Raw genomic sequence first — 23,687 nt, 5'->3', positions numbered from 1 at the left:
CAGAGCAGCACACCATCTTTTCCCCATCCGGTTCGTGCCAAGACAAGAAGAGATTGTCGATAGAGGACGGCATGGTCCAAGAAACCGAAGCCAGATGAAGAATCCCATTCCAGACTCTCGTGGCGAAAGAACAATGAATGAATATATGATCGATTGACTCCACTTCCCTAAAGCACAACAGACAAACATTCGGAAGAAACATTCCCTTTTTTTGCAAATTATCAAGCGTGAGGATTCTTTTCCTTCGTGCTAGCCATGCAAAGGCTGCAACTTTTGGGGGAGCTCCATATTTCCAGACTTCTGTTGTAGGGCAGAGACTCCTTTCTCCAGATTTTACAAGATCCGCATAGAAGGTATGAACAGAGAATAGACCAAACACTGATATCTTCCATACAATTGAATCTTGAGAATCCTGATCGAACTTATATCCCTGCAATTTCGAAAGAAGGGATATTAAAGATTCTAATTCAGTATCCTTCAGATTCCTCCTTAAGGGAGGAAACCAAATTCTTTCTTACCCTTCCCAAGACAAGCAGGATTCAATCAGCGTGTCTCTAACCATAGAAAGGGCCATGAGATCCGAATATATGGTCTGCAACGGTTGCTCGAAGATCCAAGGATTAGCCCAAAACCTGATTATGTCTCCTATACCAACCTTAAATTTGGATCTGTCAAATATTTGAGGGGCACTCCTATTAATGGTTTTCCAAATATAAGACATCCTGTACACAGAGGGTTGTTTGATCCACCAACCCGAAGAAGATGTCCCATATTTAGCCACCAAAATAGATTTCCACAGCCCCCCATCTTCAAAGGAAAACCGCCAAACCCATTTTCCCATAAGCGAAGAATTCACCAAATCAAGCCTCTTGATACCCGCTCCTCCTTGGGAAATAGGAGAACAAGCCTCTTTCCAGTTTAAGACATGGAATTTTTTTGAAACAGACCCCCCTTCCCAAAGAAAATCTCTGCGCATTCTATCTATCTTTTGAACTACTGAATTAGAACATTTAAAGAGAGACATAAAGTAAACTGGAAGGTTAGATAGACATGCTTTAAGAAGAGTTAGCCCACCACCTAGAGACATTGTTTAACCTTTCCACGCAGATAGTCGACTATGAATCTTCTCCAAGATTTTGTCCCGAAGAGTAATAGGAGATTTACCAACACATAATGGGAGCCCAAGGTAAGATGTAGGAAAGGATCCCACCTTACAGCCAAACAGATCTGCCAAACGGGAAACAGCGTGCTTTGTGATTTGTTGGAGTTCTGAAATATTGATGGTCAGTACAGAAAAAGAACGGGCAACAGATCCTCTTGAATTTAATTCATAGATTCAATCAGTCAAAGGGTGTCATATCTGGTTTTTTTTATTTTTTTTGAAAGGCAACAAAATTTTTATTCAAGAGTAAAAAGAGAACATCACGACATGTGCACCAACAGACCAATAGCAGTAATCATAGAGATGAGTCATCTTTTATTGTATCTGCCAAAGTTTATTATTGAAAATCCTTCCATCTGTCATCACGCCTGCAGAAAACCTAACATGCCCATCTTATTGATCGGTCTCACACACATGACACACCCACTTGCCATACTTCGTATTAAAAGTGGAGGAAGATTGGAAAAATGCCATGACCTTCAATGCAAGTAGCCGAGTTATAGAGGATGAGATTAGAGATTTGGCATTGAGGAAGATGCATCTTTTGTACACTTATATGGCAAGCAAGCAATATTGCTAACTCCCGAGACAGAGTCGAGAGATAAGGAGATTCACTTTTTATTTGCTCGCAGTTGCCTCTTCCACGATGTATCTTTCTCACTTGTTTCTTTGAATAGCATTCAGTCAAATATCAAAAGTAAATAAAGTCAAAACTTTTTTTCTGGATGAGTTTCCTGCGTGGGAACTGATATATGTGATTAAGGTCCATTAGGAGGATAATAGAACATTCCAGATACTCACACAAAGATAAGATCAGGTTCAAATTGTAGACGGTAGGAGAGTTCCCATGATTCACTTTCGAGACATGGTGCCCAAAGTATTGAAAACCGAAGTTCTTGTAAAATTTTGGTGACTGATGGCATGGTAGAGAACACTACCTTTCCAACTAAAAAATAAGCAACAGAATCATTCTGAGAACTGCAAAGGCCTCAGTGTTCAAGGTGTAACAAATGGTCAGTACTCAAATAACTACAGATTACCTATCATAACTTCAGGACATAAGGTAGAAAGAAGAAGACAACAAAGACAAACAGCAAAAATTTCTAGGCAGCATGTAGATAATCTCTTACCTTGGCAAGCAGAGTCTTTCCTGTCCCAGGTGCTCCAGTCAAGAGAATTCCCTGCAAATATAATAAAAATTGCTCTAACAAAATAATGAAGAAACAAAACATACAATGCTTAAGATGGTGAAGAGGACAATGCAACAGCAAATGAATAGCATGAGTTAACCTAACCATCCACTTGATATGCAAAACAACAAAAGCAAGTAATAGTAAAAGGATGGTGCAGGCTAGCATCGAGAGAGAGAGAGAGAGAGAGAGAGAGAGAGAGAGAGATTATTAACGATAAATTTTAAATTGAAGTAAATACATAAAATTAAGGATAGGGCCTTTGCTTGCGTGAATTGCAGGATCCTTCCAACTAGGCGCTGCTCCTTCGGATCGCACTTTGGACCATCGCTCCCACTCCCGCTTCCTATCTATTTCTACTTCTTTACATTTTGAAACAGATGCTTTCCTGCTCCCACATCCGAATCTATTGCTGCTTCGGTGAATCACCCACACAGGGTTCTAAATGTCATCAAACTCATCACACATTATAGTGATTATTACAGGTTCTAACATTGGCCGATTCCCTTTCCAAATATCCCCTTCATTGTAACTGGTAGTGTTGCAGATAATGAAAGAATAAGCGAAAATAGAGAGAGAAGAAGAACGGGAGAAAAGAGAGACGTTCCTACAAACCCCCCTCACCCAAAAATAACCTTTTAAGTAATAAATGCAAAAAAACAAAAATGACAACAGTGCCCCTGACTCTTTTTTTTTAACACACACTCACACCCAGTGCCCCTGACTTATTACAATAAGTGAACCATACACGACTATAGGGCAATGAATAAAAGATGCAGATAAAGTGAATGCAAGACTGTACAGGCACAATCGTCGGCATCATGTTCATCAACATTGACATAACTAAAGATATCTTCCTAGTAAAACAGTAATCAATGCTCGAGTTCTCTGCAGTTACCTAGGGTTAGCTTCTGTGAGAGGGAATTCACACTTTCAAGCCTGCGCTTGAATTTCTTCCAAAAAAAATCCTTAACAGCTCTCCACCACCATAGAATATAGATGGGACCAAACCTCAACATCATCCCTTTGAACAAGGTCCACACGCTCCACCACAGCAATGCAAAACCAAATTCTTTTCAAGGTCCTAATGAAAATTCTATAGAATATAAGTGCATGGTAGAGCCCTACTAAGAGTTTCATCTAATGATGGAAAGGCACAAGTCTAGTAAAAACACTGTCTCTCTATATCCATTTTTTCTTTCCTTTTTACTGATGACGCATGGCTACAGATTTACAGGACTTAATTCCATGTGACATGTCTACTTGGTCGGAATAAAACACCATGAGTTCCATTGAGGAAAGTCAGCAACTATATACCAAAAATTATACATGCAAAGAGAACAGATAAAGTTAGAGTCACAGAAAATTAGTTAAAAGTTGAACAAACCTTCGGTAACTTCCCTCCGAGGCGAGTAAACTTTGTTGGGTTTTTAAGATACTCAACTACTTCCTCGAGCTCTTGCTTTGCATCATCACATCCTTTAACATCTTTAAAGGTTTTCACATTCTGCAGGAAGTGAATGCCAGTTGTGGAAATGCTCCAACACATAAAAATGATACTATTCATTTGTTAATCCACTTAAGTAAGAATGAAGACAGGTCAGCACACAGCATAGCAGTACATTCATGTTAGTTGCCGTACACATGAAGAGATAGCAATATTGAAAATTTAATCAGTAGGGTTTGGATACAAGATCAACTCATTATATATATACAAAAACTGTAGAACTATTTCAACATCTAGATCCATTAATAATGCTGAAAAAATAAATGCAAGTTAACAAAATTACCAGAAAACGCAAGTCAACAAAGGAGGGATCATTCTATTCATCAACTTGTGTTGAGCAAGTCTCCTGATCGTTAGATGAGCTGGTAGAGGGTGTAGTGTGTATGAGTGATCCACGGTACAATCCCTGGTAGTGTTACCTTTCCACACAAATGATTAGATGATTTTCTTCATGGTGACATCCCCATGTGGGTGACAGCATTCATTAGCAGATCTATTTGCTATTGAGGACGACATAAAACAAAAATTGCTAATGTTGGTTAGATTAATTTCTACAAGAATAAATTTCCTCTTTATATTTTTTTAGTTTATTTATGCAAAATTCTAGGATGTAACGGAAACAGTATTGATGCCTTTTCTGATCTCTAACTTAAATTATATTGCACACAGCATGGCAGTGCAATAAAAATAAAGGAGAGAAGTTTCTAAAACAAAGTTCAGACTATTTACATCTCATGTACAGGGTAACTAAAGAAGATATAAATAGAACCCTAGATACCAGAACACATGAAAAGATTATCTTACCTTCTCTGGCATGACTTCTTTATTCAGCTCCTTTGGGGCATATGGAGAACTTGAACCAACACCAGAAGCACCTATCCCACCTAGGCTGCCCACATACTTTTGAAGTGCTGCTGCACCCATTACCCTGGTGATAAAAAGTACATTAATAACAGTCGACAAGCAATTCAAGTTGATATGTACATAAATTTCTTTCAAAAACTCCGGTATCATGTAAAGATGATAAGTGTGCATCCAATTTTCAATGAGCGTTGAAAACTTAATTCTGGTTGGGACTTGCTCAAGTTGACTTGGCATGGCCCCAAGGCTGGTTGCAACTTGACCCTTTCCTGGACTTGCTCAAATTGACTTGGCACGGCCCCAAGGCTGGTTGCAACTTGATCCCTTCCTAGACTTCGGTAGTGACCGTGTAAATTGAAGGTCCTGAACTACAAAATTTATTTGATATGAAACTCGCGAGGATCTAATACGGTTTTAATGTGAAAGAATCAATCTCATATTGAAAAAAAATAAAAAATAAAAACCATGATTCACTGACTTACAGGCCAATAAGTTCATACACAAAACAGGAAATTCATTGATAAAGGTAAATCCAAATGATTTAATAGAATTTCAATGTGAAAGAATACATCTCACATTAAATAGGCATCATTATGCATAAACATGAATCATTGATATATGGACCTATATGGACCAATAAGGCCGTACATGAGGCATTCAACCATGGATGCACCATTAGGGGGTGTTTGCTTCTTCTTTTTTTACATATGTAGTTACCGGTAAATTGACAATCATTATTTACATATGTAAATAGAAAAAAACCCAGCCATGAAATGCACTTTATGGGAGACGTTTTATTTACTGCTAAAAAGTTGTAAATGGTCATCATTTCCAGATAAAGGTGTTTGTTTCCTACATGTAATTCACGCAGCAAGTTCATGAGCTAACTCTCCATGTCTTGCATCAAAAAGATAGGCTCTTTACCTCCGAACTAATACAAATGTAGTCCAAGTGGGGCCATTGGAGGGGATGGTCCCTCAGTCATGTGCACGATAAGATCCTACACATCTATTTATTCCTTTGTGTGATGCAAGGTGCACCTTGGTCTCCACAAAGATGGCGTGACCTAAGCTATGGTATGGTCAACCTAAGATGATGCGGCCTAAGCTATGGTATGGTTCACCTAAGATGGTGCGGCCCTTACTTATGGTATGAAGTTTTTAATGATAGGGCTTTGAAGCACCGCTGTTTCTTATGGTTTGGTCCACCTGAGTGGAGGATCTCTATCATTTTTGGATCATGCTCCAAAATCAACTGAAATAACGGATGGACGGCATTGATGAAAATATTTAGAGAACCAGAGTAGGTCCCACAGCAATGGCCGCACCATCTTGGATGAGGCCAGGGATGCACCTAAGACGTCCTAAAAATAACTGCAAGAGTTTATCATGCCAGTTTAATATTCAATTTTCAACTTCATGCCACTAGGCATGACATTGTCAACGGTGGTTGTATAAAGGATGGGAACATCGTTGTTGTTGTGTCTCCTTTTTCTCGGCCAGGTTCTCATATCATGCATCACATAACATGTCAGGCTGCTTCAATTTCTTACCACCATCACGATGATTTTCTTACCAGCATTCCCGACATGTAAGTATACGAACTCCAAGTTCCACACTTATACTCCTCCAAATGCACCATGAGGTGATACAAGTAACTTGTTTAAAGGATATATACACATGTTGTATAGCTACCTGTGCATGATGATTGTTCAAAAATAGTTCAAGCCATGATAGCAAACCTAAGGTCCATGGAAAAGATAGTCATTAGGGTCCTATACACACACCCAAACCAACAAAAAAGGCATAAGCATCAAACATCATAACCCTAACAAAAACACTAGTTTGTCAACTTTCACAAAAAGTCACCCCACTTTCCACACATCTTGCACCTCCCTCAGCGGTAGAACATCAACTGTATGGTCAGGATAAATACTAATAAGGCACATACGAACCCAAGCACTTCACATCTATCGTCTCCTGCACGACTACCGATGCAGGACCAATGCATGAACTCAAATAATGTGAGAGATCAATCAGCAAAATTAAATTAATTAATAAAAACCACAAATCTTACTAACATCATCACAAATATCAAGATTCTAAGAGGAAAGCATGCATAGTTTAAGCCTAAGTTGTCAAGTATCGTCCTACAAGATCATTAAACATAAAAAACTAGGATCTAATGGATATAGGAACATCCAAATAGCATATGGTTAGGTTTATTGTAAAGAAAAATGTCTAATACTACCTAGTTTACTAGATTTGGGTGTGGGTGAAACTAGGATTAGGAAACTTTACGGGAAATGGTGAAATTAGGGTTAAATTGGGAAATTGGATGAAGGTTATGAGATGGGAATTAGGGTTTTGGATGTAGGGAAATTAGGGATTTTAGGTTAATTGAAGGATTTGGAGATCTAGGATTTGGGAATTTGGGGGAAATTGGGAGGTTTGGGATTTTAGGGATAGGGTTAGGGTTTTGGACAAGTGATGATGGGGGTTTGAAAGGAATGATCAAAGGTGTAGGGAGAAAGGAAAAGCGGGCCATATGGACCAGCCGTGGGGCTCGCACGTGTGGCCATACGGTCACACGTGTGGGGTCCGATGGGCTTGGGTTCGGTCCGTAACTGTGGGGTTTTGATGGATAGGCTAATGAAGAATGAAGGAAGGTGTTTGAAAGGTTTTCGATGGTTTGGGTGAAGAACAGAAAAGATTTCAACAAAATACCTCGAGACTCAAACAAAGAAGGAATATTCAAAGGTGAATAACTGAAAGCCTCACACTCTCGTGATTGAAGATAGGCATCGCACCGATCTTCATTCCAAATCACATGGAACAAGTAGTTTGACCTTCAAAGTTACAACACGTGGAATTGCTTACTCTACTTATGATTTCGTTGTATGTTAGTACATGGAAATTAGCCATAGTGATCATACATGGTATATCAATTGTGCACTTGTAGTATTAATTTTTGCCTCAGGTATTTATTTCCACATGCAATTAAATTCCTAATTACATCAACGTTTGCATCCGCTCAACTTTCTGTTGCATGCTTTGATTTGTATATTGATGATGAAATGAATTTGAAACAGATTATAATAGCGTTTGATATTGGAGAACACTCACGTATTGGTCAATTCCTAATTATCTTGAATATGACACTTGCAGACGGGGAAAGTGTACGTCGTGTTCAACGGAAGGATTCCTGGTATCTACTATACATGGGAAGAGTGCAAAGCTCAGGCCAAGGGTTACAGCAGGGCGAGGTTTAAGTCATATTGGACTGTTGATGAAGCATTTTATCGCATGGGGAGCATTCACCAAGCTATATGAATATCCCCCAACATTCCGATGGGAGAGCTGCCGGATAAACACGACGACGATCGTTCCAACCACACCAACATGGCATTGCATAAGAGAAGGAGGCACCCCCCCACCGTCCGCACATTTTTTTATCCATGCATGCATCCACCAGTCAGGGTGTCCCAAATTGGTTACGTATCGGCCGTAACGACAGTTACCATTATGCGATACGGGGGCTAAATCGGGGAGGTCCAGAAAACGGAACCAAAATAGCCGTTATGGGGGCCATAACGGCCGTTACAAGGCATAACCGCCGTAACAGGCAGTAACCCTAAAGAAATTAGAATTTAAAAAAAAAAAAAAAACAAAAAAACAAAATACCCAACATGAACGCCACTGCAACTTCTTCTTCTTCTTCTTGCTGTAGCTCCCAACGGCGCCACTGCAGCTACTCCTCCTGCTTCTTCTTCTTTTGTCCCCTCTGGTGCAGCTCCCCCTCTCGTTTTCTCCTTCTCTCTTTTTCCCTTTCTTTCCCTCTCATCTCTCCCTCTCTCTTGGTCTCGAAAAAATGAACGGGTGGTGTGGCTGTAAAACAGCCACGCACCTTTTTTTTTTAAGTGGTCTGCGGCGCATGCCGCTTAGTGCACTTTGCACTATTTTAGTGCATGCGGCCCGCCTTGATTTATGTATTGTATTATATATCCATGCCACCCAACAGTTTTCCTGATCATTTCAAGGTATGGTCCCTAAAATGAAGCAGATCCAGATCTCAAGTGGACCGCACAGTAGGATTGAAGGCCCACCGTGCACTTGCATTGTTTTGGTGCATGTGGCCCACCTTGATTTATGTGTTGTATTATATATCCATGCCACCCATTAGTTTTTCCTGATCATTTCAAGGCACGGTCCCTAAAATGATGCAGATCCAGATCTCAAGTGGACCGCACAATAGGATTGAATGCCCACTGTTAAAAACCCATTATGGCCCATTGTAAGGTTTATTTACCATCGTACTGTTGATAATGTTGCATGGACCTGGATCAAGGAAAACACAAGTCGCGCCTTAAAATTAATATATATATAATAAGAATAATAGAAGTTTTAATTGTGGGAATTCAATCCCTACTGAGTGGTCCACCAAAGATTTGGATTTGCCTCATGTTTTGGACCATGCCCTAAAATGAGTTGGCAAAAAGGATGGACAGCATGGATATACAACAAATGCATCAAGGTGGGTCCTATGTTCAGGGCGTCATTCACTAGCGGTCCACCTAAGATTTAAATCTACTTGTTTTTTTGGATCATGCTTTAAAATGAGCTGGCAAAATAGATTGACAGCACGGATATACAAATACATCAAGGTGATTTCAAGGCCTCACCCACTAGTGGTCCACCTTAGATATGGATCTACCTCATTTTTGGACCATGCCTTAAAATGATTTGATAAAACGGATGGATGTCATTGATATACAATACATACATCGTGGCGGGCCCTATGTACATGGCCATAAAAATTGTCCATGAGGCATACATTAACTCAAAATTAATAAATTAAATTATGACACTGTTGTTGTCATGTCACAATTCCAAAATTAAATTATTTAAATGATTTTCACTGTTAATTTGCAAACACTTGTTTTTCTGAAATAGGATCATTTGATATTTTTCATTCTTCACTGTTCAATAAATATCCACCAATCCATTAGTGAGATAAGTGACAATAGATTGCATGAATATAACGTTGATTTGGGGCATCAAATGGTCCACCAAATTAGCTCTAAATCGACAACACTATTTACTTGAATATAATTTCAAATTTTTTTCTTAAGATTTATTGGGAAATTTTATATTAATTTGTTAGATATATGAATCACATAATTGGACATAAGAGTCCCTAGATTGTATGTTGAAATAAAATGTACACAAGTCACAAGGTATATAATACACCAATACCTACAAATATGAGATATTTTGGTTTTAGATTCATTCTAATTAATTCATATTGATATTATATAGTTAAATAATTAAATATAAAAGATCTATAGCCAATACTAGGTTGTCAGGTTCATAAATTCATCAAGCAGTCCGATACAACTTCTCACCAAAGAGTAGACCGTTACACCACCATAAACATGTTCCAAATTATAAATGAATGCATATTTGGAATATTTAGAATATTCCGGATTTAATGGATATTTTTTCATAATTTTTTGACCAAAAAAAAAAAATTTGTACTATTACACACCCCGTTACTGCCCCGTATCGGCCGATACGGGCCGTATCCGTATCGGTAACGGTGGGAACCGTTACACCCACCGATACCGCAACGGAACACCTTGCCACCAATACCCCTACGCATTTCGAGGTTAGTGATAGTCATGTAGGGGATGATGGATGTGCAATGCTTGGGTTCGTATGTGCCTTGTTGGTATCTATCATGACATACAGTTAATGTTCTACTGCAGGGGGAGGTACAAGATGTGTGAAAAGTAAGGTGGCTTTTTGTGGAAGTAGATAGACTAGTGTTCTTGTTAAGATTGTGATGTTTGATGCTTATGCCTTTTTCTTTTTCTTCTTTTAGTTTGGGTGTATGGGCGTAGGACCGTAATGACTGCCTTTGTCATGGACCTTAGGTCTGCTACCATGGCCTGAACTCTTTTTGGACAACGATCATGCACAGGTAAGATGTGCAACACATGTGTATATCCTCTTAACAGGTTACTCACTTGTATCACCCGAGGGCGCATTTGGAGGAGTACAGGTGTAGAATTTGGAGTTTATATACTTACATGACGGGAATGCTGGTAAGAAAATCACCATGATGGTGGTAAGAAATTGAAGCAGCTTGGCGAGTTATGTGATGCATGATATGACAACCTGTCCGAAAAAGGGGGGATACAACAACAGTGATGTTCATATCATTTATACAACCACTGTTGTCAGCGACGTGCGCAGTGGCATGACATGAAAACCGGATATTAAACCAGCAGGCATGATAAGCTCTTGCAGTTTTTTTTTTCTAGTGCATCTTAGGTGCGGTCCCTGGCCTCATCTAAGACGATGAGGCCCTTGCCATGGGACCTACCTTAATTCTCTGAAATTTTTCATCCACGTCGTCCATCCGTTATTTCAATTTATTTTAGAGCATGATCCAAAAATGATGCAGATCATCAACTCAAGTGGACCAAACCATAAGAAACAATAGTGCTTCAAAGCCCTACCATTAAAAACTCCCGACCATAAGGGCCACACCATATTAGGTGAACTATAACCATAGCTTCGGCCACACCATCTTAGGTGGACCATACCATAACTTAGGCCGCACCATCTTTGTGGAGACCGGGGCACACCTCGCATCACACAAAGGAATAAATGGATGCGAGGGATCTTATCATGCACAAGACTAAGGGACCATCCCGTCCAATGGCCCCACTTGAACTATGTTTGTATCAATTCAGAGGTATAGAGCCCACCTTTTTTATGCAAGACATGGAGAGTCAACACAAGAACTTGCTGCATGAATTACATGTAGGAAACAAACACCTTTATCTGGAAATGATGACTATTTACAGCTTTTTAGCAGTAAATCGATCGGTCTCCCATAAAGTGCATTTCATGGCTGGATTTTTTTCTACATGCATATGTAAATAATGATTGTCTATTTACCAGTAAATACATATGTAAATAAAAACCAAAAAAAAAAAAAAAAACAAACAACCCCTAAAAGAGGCCAATAAAGATATCAACTTGCATAAGATACGGACATTTTACTGCACTTCCTTTGATACTAGCATTATGAAGCCCTAAAAAAGATCAATATAATCCTTGGAAACTTGAGCCATACAAAAGGTGCAGATTGTGCAGAGAAAGGGGACCATTCTTTAAATCAGAACATTTGGTAAGGATTACCCAACAGTACTCATGCTGAGAGAAGTTCCATAACATCTTAAACATACAAGGTAATTGAAAATAAAATGACAAACCCTAGTAGGACTTAAATAATAAAGTAAAACGGAGTAAAGAGGGCCATACCACATCAATCCAACAACAACCGTAAATAAGATAGTCGAGATGAGTTCTTGAGCAAAACGTGCGGATCTGTTTGATGCTTTAGGGTCAACCTAATAAAGCCAAAACAAAATATGAATATTATAAATTTGAACACAGAAAAATAGATGGTCCCATCCAAAACAAGAACAAACAGGTTCTTCCTAGCAGTAAGAGTACCTAATTAGAGCTAAAGATGTTATACTCCTCACCATAACTACATGTAAAGGCCGCTTCTCAGATATGCCCGGGCTCAAGAAGGGCTCATCCATATTCCCAGTTGCACGTTGCTTCAACTCTTGCAACTGTTTGTGTAAAAAATCCAAGATCAGCATTGGATTTCTATGTGTAGACAAATCAATTTCTAAAATAAAAAATCATAACAAACTCAGATAGAAAGCATTGATGGACTTGAATATTCAGATACATGTTTAAGAAATGTGATACTAGAACAAGAAATAGTGTGATTCAAAATCATGAAGCATGAATCTCCTGATGCAAATTTTCAAAAAGAAAATTGAATGAGTACACCTAAACATAGAAACATAGATCTGGATGGTCAAACTTCATTACATTCAGAACTTTTACTACTATACTGGACCATGCTCCTTTAATGGAGGTGACAACAGATTCAAATGACTTTAAACAATGAGGGACTGACCCGCTAAACATGAAATAATAGCACCACAGATTTTCCTTGTAATTTGTAACTTCATAACCTGTTGTTTCTTTTTCTCTTTCCCATCCTTAACAAAAGAAAATAACATGTTAGTGGTGAAGCCCTTCTTGGACATGGTTCCATTTAAGTCTTGTGTTTGAGAATGTCTTCCAACACAACTGAAAACTTCATTTCCTAGTTCTTTCTCCATGAGGAATTAGGAAGGGAAGTGTGTTTCTTTCTACTTCCCCGATGAAAGTTTAAGATAACTGAAAGAGAGTATCTTTCCGCCGTGTTCTTTAGAAGTCACCAAGTTACTGTTCAAGGACATGTCTTCCGGTACAAGTAGTGCCATCACCACCACTAATGACAATGGGGTTCTATTATTCTATCCTCTGTATGATTTAAAATATCATCCAACAAGTTGTACCGGTGTTGATCCTACTAGGACAATAAGGCCACTCCAACCTAAAAGAAATCTGAGCTGTAACTGTGTCCCACCAAGTCATGAAGAGTTGCATAGAGCGGTGTGCTACAACTTTATAATGTGGATTTTAAATTTCAAACCGTTTTCTCATTTCTGCAGTTACAGAGAAGAGAAATTAACTAAGGGATCACAAAGCCCTCTGTTTCAAAGCAAACACATTTGCTAACCTGAGTTGAGTAAATTTGGTTTAAATTTGTGTGAATCTTTTTTTCTGAATTTTCCTAAATTTTTCATGTCGTTTTCTAATTTTTTCAGTTTTTTTTTTACTTTATTATTATTTTTTCAAAAAAGTTTGGGTTAACCCCACTTCCCCATTTTAGATGAGCTGTATTGATTTCAGCAACACGATCGGCTTCATTTCCATGATGGTGGGGATTAATGCAATCCAGCTGTGAAATCAACAAATATTCAACACCCAAATCGCTAGAATACATGAAGTAAACACAGCACAGAAGAATGTTCAGGTAGTGAGGGATGAACTACTAATTGAAATTGAAATATCTGCACTAGTTACAGGTGTACTTAAATAACAACTTCAGAAAACTCCAGAAAAACAAAAAAAACAAAAACAAAAACAGAAAGTGTAGTGCCCTCTACCGAACAACCCTTTTTATAAACCCTAAAGGACACCTTATAAGCCCAATGAAATTTAACAGGATATTCCATCTCTTTACTCAATTCCAAGACAATCTATAAACTAGGATACCAATCTCACGAATATGCAAATGTTTCCATTCAGCTTAGCTATTTTGATTTGGGTTATGTGGACAAGAAAGCCTTCGACAAATTTCATTCATCTCTACAAATTCAGAAAAGTATGACTCATAATCTCACCATCACTATCACATTACAAATTCAGAAAAGTATGACTCACAAGCTCACCGTACCTTTTCATGGTATCAAAGCACTTTGGACGAACCTAGGGTCTCTCTCTCTCCACACACACACACACACACAGCATCCTCTTCTTCTACCCTTCCTAATCTTTCTCATTTTCATTTCATCATTTCCATTGAACTTGAGGAATCCAATTACCTGCTTTAGAAGAATCAATTTCTCCCTTTTCTCAATAGCCAAAACTTATATGGCTATATTGAAAACTTGAAACCTCCTCGTATATTTATGACTCCAAAAATGCTTTTAATGGTTCCTTTGCATATGTGAAAAATATAATACAAAATATTAGTATTGGTTCCAAATTTATCAAGATTTAGAGTTGGCTTAATGCATCTCTTTCACCTCTTATTCTCATTCAAACCGTTGGTTTGACTACTCCTAATGTCTAAGACTTTCACATTCTCTTCGAAAAAAAAAAAAAAAACCTTATTAAAAAATCTAGGGCTGGCAATGAGCCAAGCAAAATTAGTATTTTGAATAAGCTCGGCCAGTTCAAAATACAAGCCCAAGCCCACCCATTGCCAACCTACAAAATCTCATACCAAGGCTCTCCAGATCTAGTCTTACAATCCAGCAAATATCAAAGTATTCATGCGAAGGTTAAAAAACAGTTACGTAACGGTAACGGTGGGAACCATTATGTGTAATAGCCATTGCGGGGAAAAAATGCTCGTAAGGGTCCATTACGGGGCTGATACTTTTTTTTTGAATAATAATGATAATAATAAATGAAGGCAATAACAGTCGTTACGGCCCATGTTATCAAGGTAACAGCATTGGTTTGTTACGGCCACCATCATCATTATTGAATGCCTTGATTCATGCATTCATGGTATCAAAGCACCTAGTTCGAACTTAGGGCTTCTTTGTCTTCTTCATCTCTCTTAGTCTCTCTCATTCTACAAAACATTTGAAAAAAAAAAAAAGAGTCTACACAACTCTTTCTCAATTGATCTTAACACCACGACTTGAGATCTTCTTTGATCCCTTGTTGATTGCCAATTACGATTGTTGGATCACCCGCTACAAGCATCCCCTTCCCCTTGCCAAACACATTCACGCACACAAACATATTGTTCTTTCTCATGGCCTCTTCTTTTGCTTTTCCTAATATCTCCCATCTCACATGCCCTCCTCTTTGTGGACCCAAAGTAGTTAGGATAATTAATATCTCCCAACTCCATTTCCTTATTCCCATTAAACTTAAAAGGAATTTAATTACCTGCATTGGAATAGCAAATTTTGCCTTGTTCTCAGTAGTCAAAACTTGTACGGCTATGTTAAAAGCTTGAAACCTCCTCTTCATCAATATTTGAGTCCAAAAACACCTCCAATTGTTCCTCTAAATATGTGCAAAAACCTAATCCTAAATATCAGTCTTAGTTTCAAACTGATCAATTGATTTTGAGTTAGCTTAATGCATCTCTCCGATATTCTCACTCAAGTCGTTGGCTTCAGTACTTCCCTTGTTGTTTGGCATTTTCTTAAGTAAATGATTAAATAAACCAACTTTTCCCAAAAATCTCATATGCTAAGGCTCTCCAACTTCGAGATGATCTTCAAAAAAACAAAAACAAAAACCTAAAGAATCAAAATTTGTGTCCACGTATCTCTCTCAATTAAAGTTAATTGTTGATGTCCTAACCTCTATTGGGTATGCCCAACTATGATTTTGTCACCTATACTTTAGATAATCGCCTTCCAGATTATAAGGTCCTTCAAACCATGATTTTCATTGCAGATCCCTTCCTCGACTTTGATAAGTTTAGAGTAATGTTTCATAATAAGGAAGCTCATCTTGAATCTCTCAAAACAATGACTCCTAATCCTGCAGCCACTGCTTTTATTGCCACTCGCGGAGGACGAGGCCGTGGCAATCGTGACAGAGATGGACATTTTCCTTTTGCCTAATGGTGACGTGGACATTTTTGCTGGTAGTGGGTATTACCCAGTTGCCCAGCACCCTCCCTTCCCTACAAACACTAGAGGCATTTTAGGGGCCTTCATAGTGGCCTGTCCCATCCTCAAGGTCGCACCACATACACCCCTCAACCTCAGTGGAAAATGGCTGGTATTTTAGATTTTCTACATTTTTTTATAAAGCCATGTGATACAGATTTGAGGAATGCATATGGGAAATGCAGCGTAACAAGAAATTGAAAGAAGGGAAAGTCATTTCGAGGTTGACATTCACTAGGTTGTGAAGAAAGGATAGCAAACAAAGCAAAAGAAAAAAGGATAACCAAGCTAAGGCTGAATGTTACCAAGGTAGGAAGATTTGAAGGCTTCCCTGATCGCTCATCTGGGAGATATTCTGCTAGAGCATTGGTGACAACGAGAGCTCGAAGGTATTCTGCAACTCCCCTACTATCAACTGCATGATCCCTTTGTTCGAAACGTCTAATCACGGATTCAGGGCTGCCAAGAATATAACAGCAATGCTATTATGAGAGCTGCAACCACTAAACATGGGTATGCAATAGGAGACACACAAGCATACAAAACAATCTACTTGTCTACATCCTGTGAAGTCAACTCTAAAATCACATCCCCTATCTTAGAAAACGTAAAAAGGTTAGCAGATCCTTATAGATATGAAAAAACATGGAAGAGAGAAACACAGCAGACGGAGAAATGTTGGATAAATGCCTTGGTATATGTCCGGTTGGCTATGTGCTGTAGGTGGTAGCACATCGTCCATCCTGAATTCTCAAGTGATAAAAAATAAACAAATTAAATAAAATAACAAAGAACAGACTGGACCCATTTTTATCTCGCTAGCAATTTTGGGCAGGAGACAAGCGTTTGTCACCAATCAGCTGATGCTTTAGAGCTACCCCAAACATAAGCAATTTGGAAGTCAATTTTTCCCTCTTGAAAATCCATGTAATTCCCTTTTTTGGGTGATACCTAAACAGGTCCTTAATCCAAGGATGGTTATTACACAGTCACTTCCTAACAAGTTCAACCCAAGTTTTCAGAATAGTTTGATTGGTGGCTCGTAAGAACATCCATCAGTTTCTTAGTCACACTTTTTATTACACAAATACCACCAGTATTAGTATTAACAAAAGAATACACAGGCAATGAATACATTCATAACCAATAAAAAAATAAAAATAAAAATCTTACTACAGCAGAATGCCTTCAATAAAAGCATGGAAACTGTTACGATTGAAAAACTCCAAGACCATAAGCAATGCAAGTGTATAACATTGAAAATGAATAAAATGGTAATCATGTAAATAAAGTAGTGAATAGAAAAAATAAATAAATAAACAAAACCTGTGCTTGTTGAGCTCCGCCAGCAGTGTGCCCTGCTTTGCGGCGTCTTTCGGGTTTGCATCAGCTTCTGCAATAAGCCGCTCCAGCCTCTTCTCCTGCCGCCAGAATGGCCACCAGCTCAACCACTCCGATGTCGCCAGATTCTCGAAACCCTTCCTCAACGAAACGAACACTCCCATGAGAAATGCCGCCAGCGGGAACCTGCTCCCCGCCACCTGCTTCCCCGCCGAATCCCCACTCTCGGCCTGAACATCATCCCGACCCGCCTCAACCTCCGCAGCGGGTTCCGCATCGGCCTCCAACCCGTCGCTGCCACTTCCGGCAGACAAATCGGCAGTTTCTTCTTTTTCAAGATCCGAAATCCAGTCGTGCCCGGGGAAAGAGGAATCCGGGGTGGAATTGGGGTTTTCGGGCAGGGACGCGAGGGCGATGATGGGATGAGGGCGGCGACAGAAGGAGCGGGGATGCAAGGGATTGCAGAGACGGGAATTGAAGAGAAAGAGGCGATGGTGTTTAGAAGAGAGAGAAGGAAGAGATGGAGGCCTGCAGATGAGAGAGGCTTGAAGAGCAGACATGGCGAACAAAACAAAGAAGAGAGAAGGAATTAGGGCTATGTATAGGAAGAATTCGCTGGAAAGCAATGCTCTCTCTCTCTCCTCTCAGAGATATGAAGTTAACAACCACACGATTGGAAGAAGCAAGAGACGAAGAAACCTTATCTGCGATTGAAATCACGTTGGCGCCCGCGTGAGGGCTTTGTTTTACTTGGTTGACTGGTCGAGACAGCGAGCGAGGCCGTGCTCCGAAGCAAGCTTTTAGATGCTCCTATGATGAATTACTTTAATGCTTGGCCAGGATGCGTTTCTATAATGGACCGGCCCACATATCCGTTCATCCATGTCGTTGATGTTATGTACCAAATTCCGATGACATTTCTGATATTTGATGAAATCGGGTATTATTACATACGGTCTGGATTCTAAAATGACTGCGAAGCTTATCATGATACACCACTACTTCACAGACCAACGGCTCACATGCAGAAGGTGGGCCACTCCATCAAATCAGTTGATTGACAACTATTCCACCTTTGATGATTGGATCAGCTTGAATTTGGAAGTTGGCGATCTACATAATGGGCCACCTTTTGCAGGCATTAGATTCACGCGCAAGTATGGTTAGGAATCGATGTAAGCCTGTTGAGTACCGGTGTCGATGGAAGTGCTCAAAGGTATCTTCCCATGTTAAGAGATAACAGTTACCGTTTCTCGAGTTTAACTATTTTAGCTGAGAAAATGGACGGTTGTATTCTTTTTGAATACCATCGGCTGCACCAAACACAAAGGTTAAGAGTCGTTTGGTGGTTGTAATCTATATTTTGAATAGTCGGAGATTTAAATCCAATATCTGTGAAGTGGGGTGTTTGGATGGTTCGAATTTAAAGATTTTCATCATTTTAAACTTCAGACGGGACTTTCCTTGCAAAATCTAGAATCTTGGAGTCACCTTCCATCTTCATCATTTTAAACTTCAGACGGGACTTTCCTTGCAAAATCTAGAATCTTGGAGTCACCTTCCATCTCCGTGGCTATACCTCATGTTCTCTTATGCATTCACATTCGTTCGGGCCATTAAATATTTTCACTTGCATTTGTATTATGCCGATGGGATACTACAAAGGTTAAGCTTGTATAATCATTATGTTGGCCACATTATTTTACAAGATTTTGTTTCATTTATAAAATTAACAGGTTCACTTACAAGAACAAATTATCAATAATATTAAATTAAAAAAATACACTAGAGATACTAAGCATATCTAGTACTCATTTAAATCAAATAGACATAATTATATAAATAGAATACCAAAAATGATATGTTTTAATAAATATAATAATAAATCAAGAGTTCCATATAAACACCATAGCTTTAATAGATACGGGAACAGACATAAATTGTAGACAAGAATAATTAGCATTACAATCAAAGAATTAAGAATAGCTAGTGGAATAAAATTACAACTTAACCTCAACATTTTAAACCAACAACCAAAGAATTAGGAACAGCTAGTGGAATAAAACTACAACTTAACTATAGACTATTAAAAGCATAAGTATGTAATAAAGGAATATGTATAAAAACAGATTTTCTCCTGATTAAAGACATTAAAAAATCAATCATCTTATAATACTTTTCTTATAATTAATAAGACCTATTAACGTAAATAGTCAAAGAATACATACCAAAATTTTAGACCAAAATATTATTTTTAAATTTATCAATCATCATCGAACAATATGTATACAAGAATTAAAATTAAACAAGTACTCCAAAATTGTTAACCTTTTACAATATTTTTTTAAAAAAAAAAGAAGTAAATACTTAAAATCAGAAATTCAATATCTTATAATAGAACAATAATTATAAAAGATATAATTAAATAATGAAATAGAAGCATTATAAGAAAAACTTAAACAAGAAATTTGTTTAGAATTACCCTCTGCCTTTTGGAATACAAAATAATAATAATAATAAATTTACCTTATATAAAAGAACTTGATGAATTAAAAATTCATACTAAAGCAAGACCAATACAAATGAATTAATAATTATTAGAACATTATAAAAAATATATATACAAGACTTATTAAATAAAAATTGAATTCGACCATTTAAATCACCATGAAGCTGTTTAGCTTTTTATGTCAATAAACATTAAGAAATTGAAAGACGATTTCCTAGATTAATTATAAATTATAAACAATTAAATAAAGCTTTACAATGAATTACATATCATATACCAAATAAAAAAAGACTTACTAAATAGACTAGTTAATGTATATATATTTTTAAATTTTGATATGAAATCAGGATTTTAGCAAATACAAATAACATAAGTAGATAGATACAAGACTACATTATCTCTGGACAATTTAAATAGAATGTTAAGTCATTCGGATTAAAAAATACACCATTAGAATTTCAAAATATAATGAATGAGATATTTAATCCCTGTATTCACTTTACAATAGTATATATAAATGATGTCTTAGTATTATTAGAAAATATAGATCAATCTTGGAAACATCTTAGAATATTTATCAAAATAATAAAAGAAATTGGACTAGTTGTTTCTGCAACAAAAATAAAATTAATTCAAACAAAAATCATATTTTCATGACATAATATATATAATAAAACTATAATTCATATAGAAAGAAACTTTAAATTTTCTAATAAATCTTCAGATGAGATAAAAGATAATCATTCCGTTGTTATAATTGATATTAAAATGTTTTAATATGATTCCGGATGCGTTTCTATAATGGACCGGCCCACATATCCGTTTGTCCGTGTCATTGATGTTATGTACCAAATTTCGATAACATTTCCGATATTTGATGAAATCGGGAATTATTACATACGGACTGGATTCTCGAATGACATGCGAAGCAACTCGTATGCAGGAGGTGGGCCACGCCATCAAATCAATTGATTAACAACTATTCCACCTTTGATTATTGGATCAGCTTGATTTTGGCAGTTGACGATCTTCATGATGGGCCCACCTTTTGCACGTATCGGATTGATGCGCTCGTATGATTAGGAATCCATGCAGGCTTATTGAGTATTGGAGTGGATGGAGGTGCCCAAAATATATTGCCATGTTAAAAGATAGCAGTTTCCATTTCTTTGGAGTTTAACTGTTCTAGCTGAAAACATGGACTGTTGTATTCCTTTTTGAATACCATCGGCTGCCCCAGACACAAATGTTAAGAGTCATTTGGTAACCACCATAATCTAAATTTTGAATAGTTAGGGATTTAAATCCAATATCTGTAAAGTGGGGTGTTTGGCACCCATGAAAATCTTATACTTCAATTTTGGATGGTTCAAATTTGAAATTATCATGCTTTCAACTTCATATAAGACTTGTCTTACAAAATCTAGAATCTTTGAATCACCTTCACTCCTCGTAACTATGCCTTATCTTCCCTTATGGCATTTGCATTCGTTCAGGCCATTAAATATTTTCACTTGCATTTGTATTATGATGATGGAATACTACAAAGTTTAAGCTCGCATAATCATTATATGGGCCATGTTTTTTATTATTATTATAATTTAAAAGAAATATAAGATTTTGTTTTAATTATAAAACTACTAGATCCAACTTTGTAAGGCATAAATTTAATTTCTTTTTTCTTAAGATTATTTAACAATGAGCTCAATGTGATGTTTTCTTATATTGCAGACAAATGTCATGTTTGAATATTTTAAATCATTTAATTTTGTCACATTCATTATCCTATAAATATGTTGTAAATAAATTTAAAAATTAATAACTAAAAATCCAAACTTCCAAACACAATTTTTGAATTTCAAGAAATTAAAAATCCATAATATCAAATATAAATGAAAATCCAAGATTTTAAATTAATGATTTCAATCCCAAGCTCCCAAACAAGCTATGATCTTTATGTACAAACTTTTTTAAGCTCTAATCCAGCTAAACAAAACAAACTCATGTTTTGGACTACCACTCTACAAGGCCCCGTGCTAGCAATGGATATTAATTTAACTAATTACGCAACATATCCAATTGAAAAAAGAATCAGCTTTAGGTATATGTTTTTTTTAAAAACCCATTTATAAATCTTTTACGAATTAACCGCTTACTCAACTTTTAAGATGGGATTAGGTGGGATGAAATTGCATTTGGTCCTGTGCAATTTCTATCCGGCGTTTGGGGAGGACAGGACGGGCTAGGATTATGTGGGATGGAATTGCATTTGGTCCCATACGGGATTTTTGCAGATTTCGAAATCCACTACACATGTGGGCCCCACATTGATGCGTGTATTTTATCCATGCATTTCATTTATATACGCCCTTTACACACGACATTCTAGTTATATACATGTACGAGTGACTGACATTTGTTGTGAATTCGGTTCATTAATTACAATACCAAGGTCCACTAATAGGGATTTTGCTTAATCCAGTGTTCTTCCTATGGCAATAATTTTATCCCAAACATGAGAATTAGATGGCCAAAATACCAAGGTATTTCCAAACATGCAATTATTGTGCAATAATGGTGTTAATCTTATCTAATACAATTCCATATCATTTAATCCCATGGACCAAACATGCCCTAAGCAAGTCATATATAGATATTACTGTGTCCACTTACTTGGAGTATTTTGAAATTTTTTTTTTAAACAAATTATTAAATATTAATATAATAAAAATAAAATAAAAATCCACCTACACTATCTTAACAAACGAGTGACCATGAATCAAATGTTATAATTTTTCAACCACTCTAATTTTGGGACTGTGAAATAGAGATGGTTGGCCCCACAATTTCACTGGTTTAACTTGGGTAATTGTGCTCCCAGGCATACAATTTCTACTGCTTGTGCATGCACTTTGCCTTAGTGCTTACGGAGTAACTCAGCACGCTATAGCATGCTGAATAAAATCATGGACGAGGAAAGATTTGACCCTCGTTGCGTGTCTAGTTGCTGAGGGATTTTATTCGGTGGTGTTTATTTTACAAGGGAAATATTTATGAAAAGGTAACGGTTTTTCAGGACTTGTTAAATTTTGCTTATTTGAGAGTTGAGACTATCGAAATTCCTAGAAAGAAGTTTTAAATTTGTTTGATTGGCATTGGAAAAATTTTGGAAAGAGTTTTCTTTAAGATGTTTATTTACATATGGCAAACATTTGTTGGAGATCTAATCCATTAATGAAATGTGCCACACATAAGAGCCCGTTTGGATCATAAGTTGCTTGAGATAAGCAACTTAATTTTTACTTATTCTCCTCTCTTTTGTGTCTCCTTGGGCCTCTCTTCAACAACTTGTGAAAACTATAAAAATTTTAAAAATTAACTAAAGTGTTCAAGTACTTCTAAGTAAAAAAGTTACTTATAACTAATTATAAACCAAACTTATGTGAAATAAGTTGCTTATCTATTGTTGTAAGTAGAAAAAATAACTTATTTGGTGGTATCCATATAGGCCTGAATGTAGGGTAGCCTAAATGTTGGGCCATGCAATTGTAATATTCGATATAAAAAAAAAAAGGAAAAAAAAAAGAAAAGAAAGAAAAGGTAACAATTCCTTCATTTAAAAAAAAAAAAAAATTTCAAAATAGTTCACACTGAAGTGAACAAGATCAATATCCAAATAGCTTTTACCTACCCTCTTAGCCCACTTTTCCCAAGCAAGAATAATTCCCTTAGTTGAAAACATGATAATCGAATATGGAATAGATGCA

General features: G+C 37.1%; 1 protein-coding gene across 5 annotated transcripts in view; it reads right to left on the bottom strand.

The window, feature by feature from the left end:
• Nucleotides 1-18,125, bottom strand: part of LOC131245130 (ATP-dependent zinc metalloprotease FTSH 11, chloroplastic/mitochondrial) — a 34,496-nt gene extending 16,371 nt beyond the window's left edge. For all 5 annotated transcript variants that reach the window (XR_009170792.1, XR_009170793.1, XR_009170791.1 and 2 more), the window contains exons 1-7: nucleotides 17,397-18,125; nucleotides 16,376-16,529; nucleotides 12,282-12,374; nucleotides 12,055-12,143; nucleotides 4,664-4,787; nucleotides 3,740-3,859; nucleotides 2,293-2,343 (exon numbers count right to left, since the gene is read on the bottom strand). Coding sequence is in view for 1 of the 5 variants with exons in the window: in XM_058244369.1 (XP_058100352.1) it covers nucleotides 2,293-2,343; nucleotides 3,740-3,859; nucleotides 4,664-4,787; nucleotides 12,055-12,143; nucleotides 12,282-12,374; nucleotides 16,376-16,529; nucleotides 17,397-17,971 (1,206 nt within the window). In the remaining 4 variants the exon portion in view is untranslated. The remainder of the gene's footprint in view (nucleotides 1-2,292; nucleotides 2,344-3,739; nucleotides 3,860-4,663; nucleotides 4,788-12,054; nucleotides 12,144-12,281; nucleotides 12,375-16,375; nucleotides 16,530-17,396) is intronic.
• Between the last annotated feature and the right edge of the window lie 5,562 nt (nucleotides 18,126-23,687).

Source organism: Magnolia sinica, chromosome 5 (assembly GCF_029962835.1).
Source record: "Magnolia sinica isolate HGM2019 chromosome 5, MsV1, whole genome shotgun sequence".
NCBI classification, from domain to species: domain Eukaryota; kingdom Viridiplantae; phylum Streptophyta; class Magnoliopsida; order Magnoliales; family Magnoliaceae; genus Magnolia; species Magnolia sinica.
The sequence above is the reverse complement of the archived record's forward strand: the minus strand, read 5'-3'. Positions and strand labels throughout refer to the sequence as shown.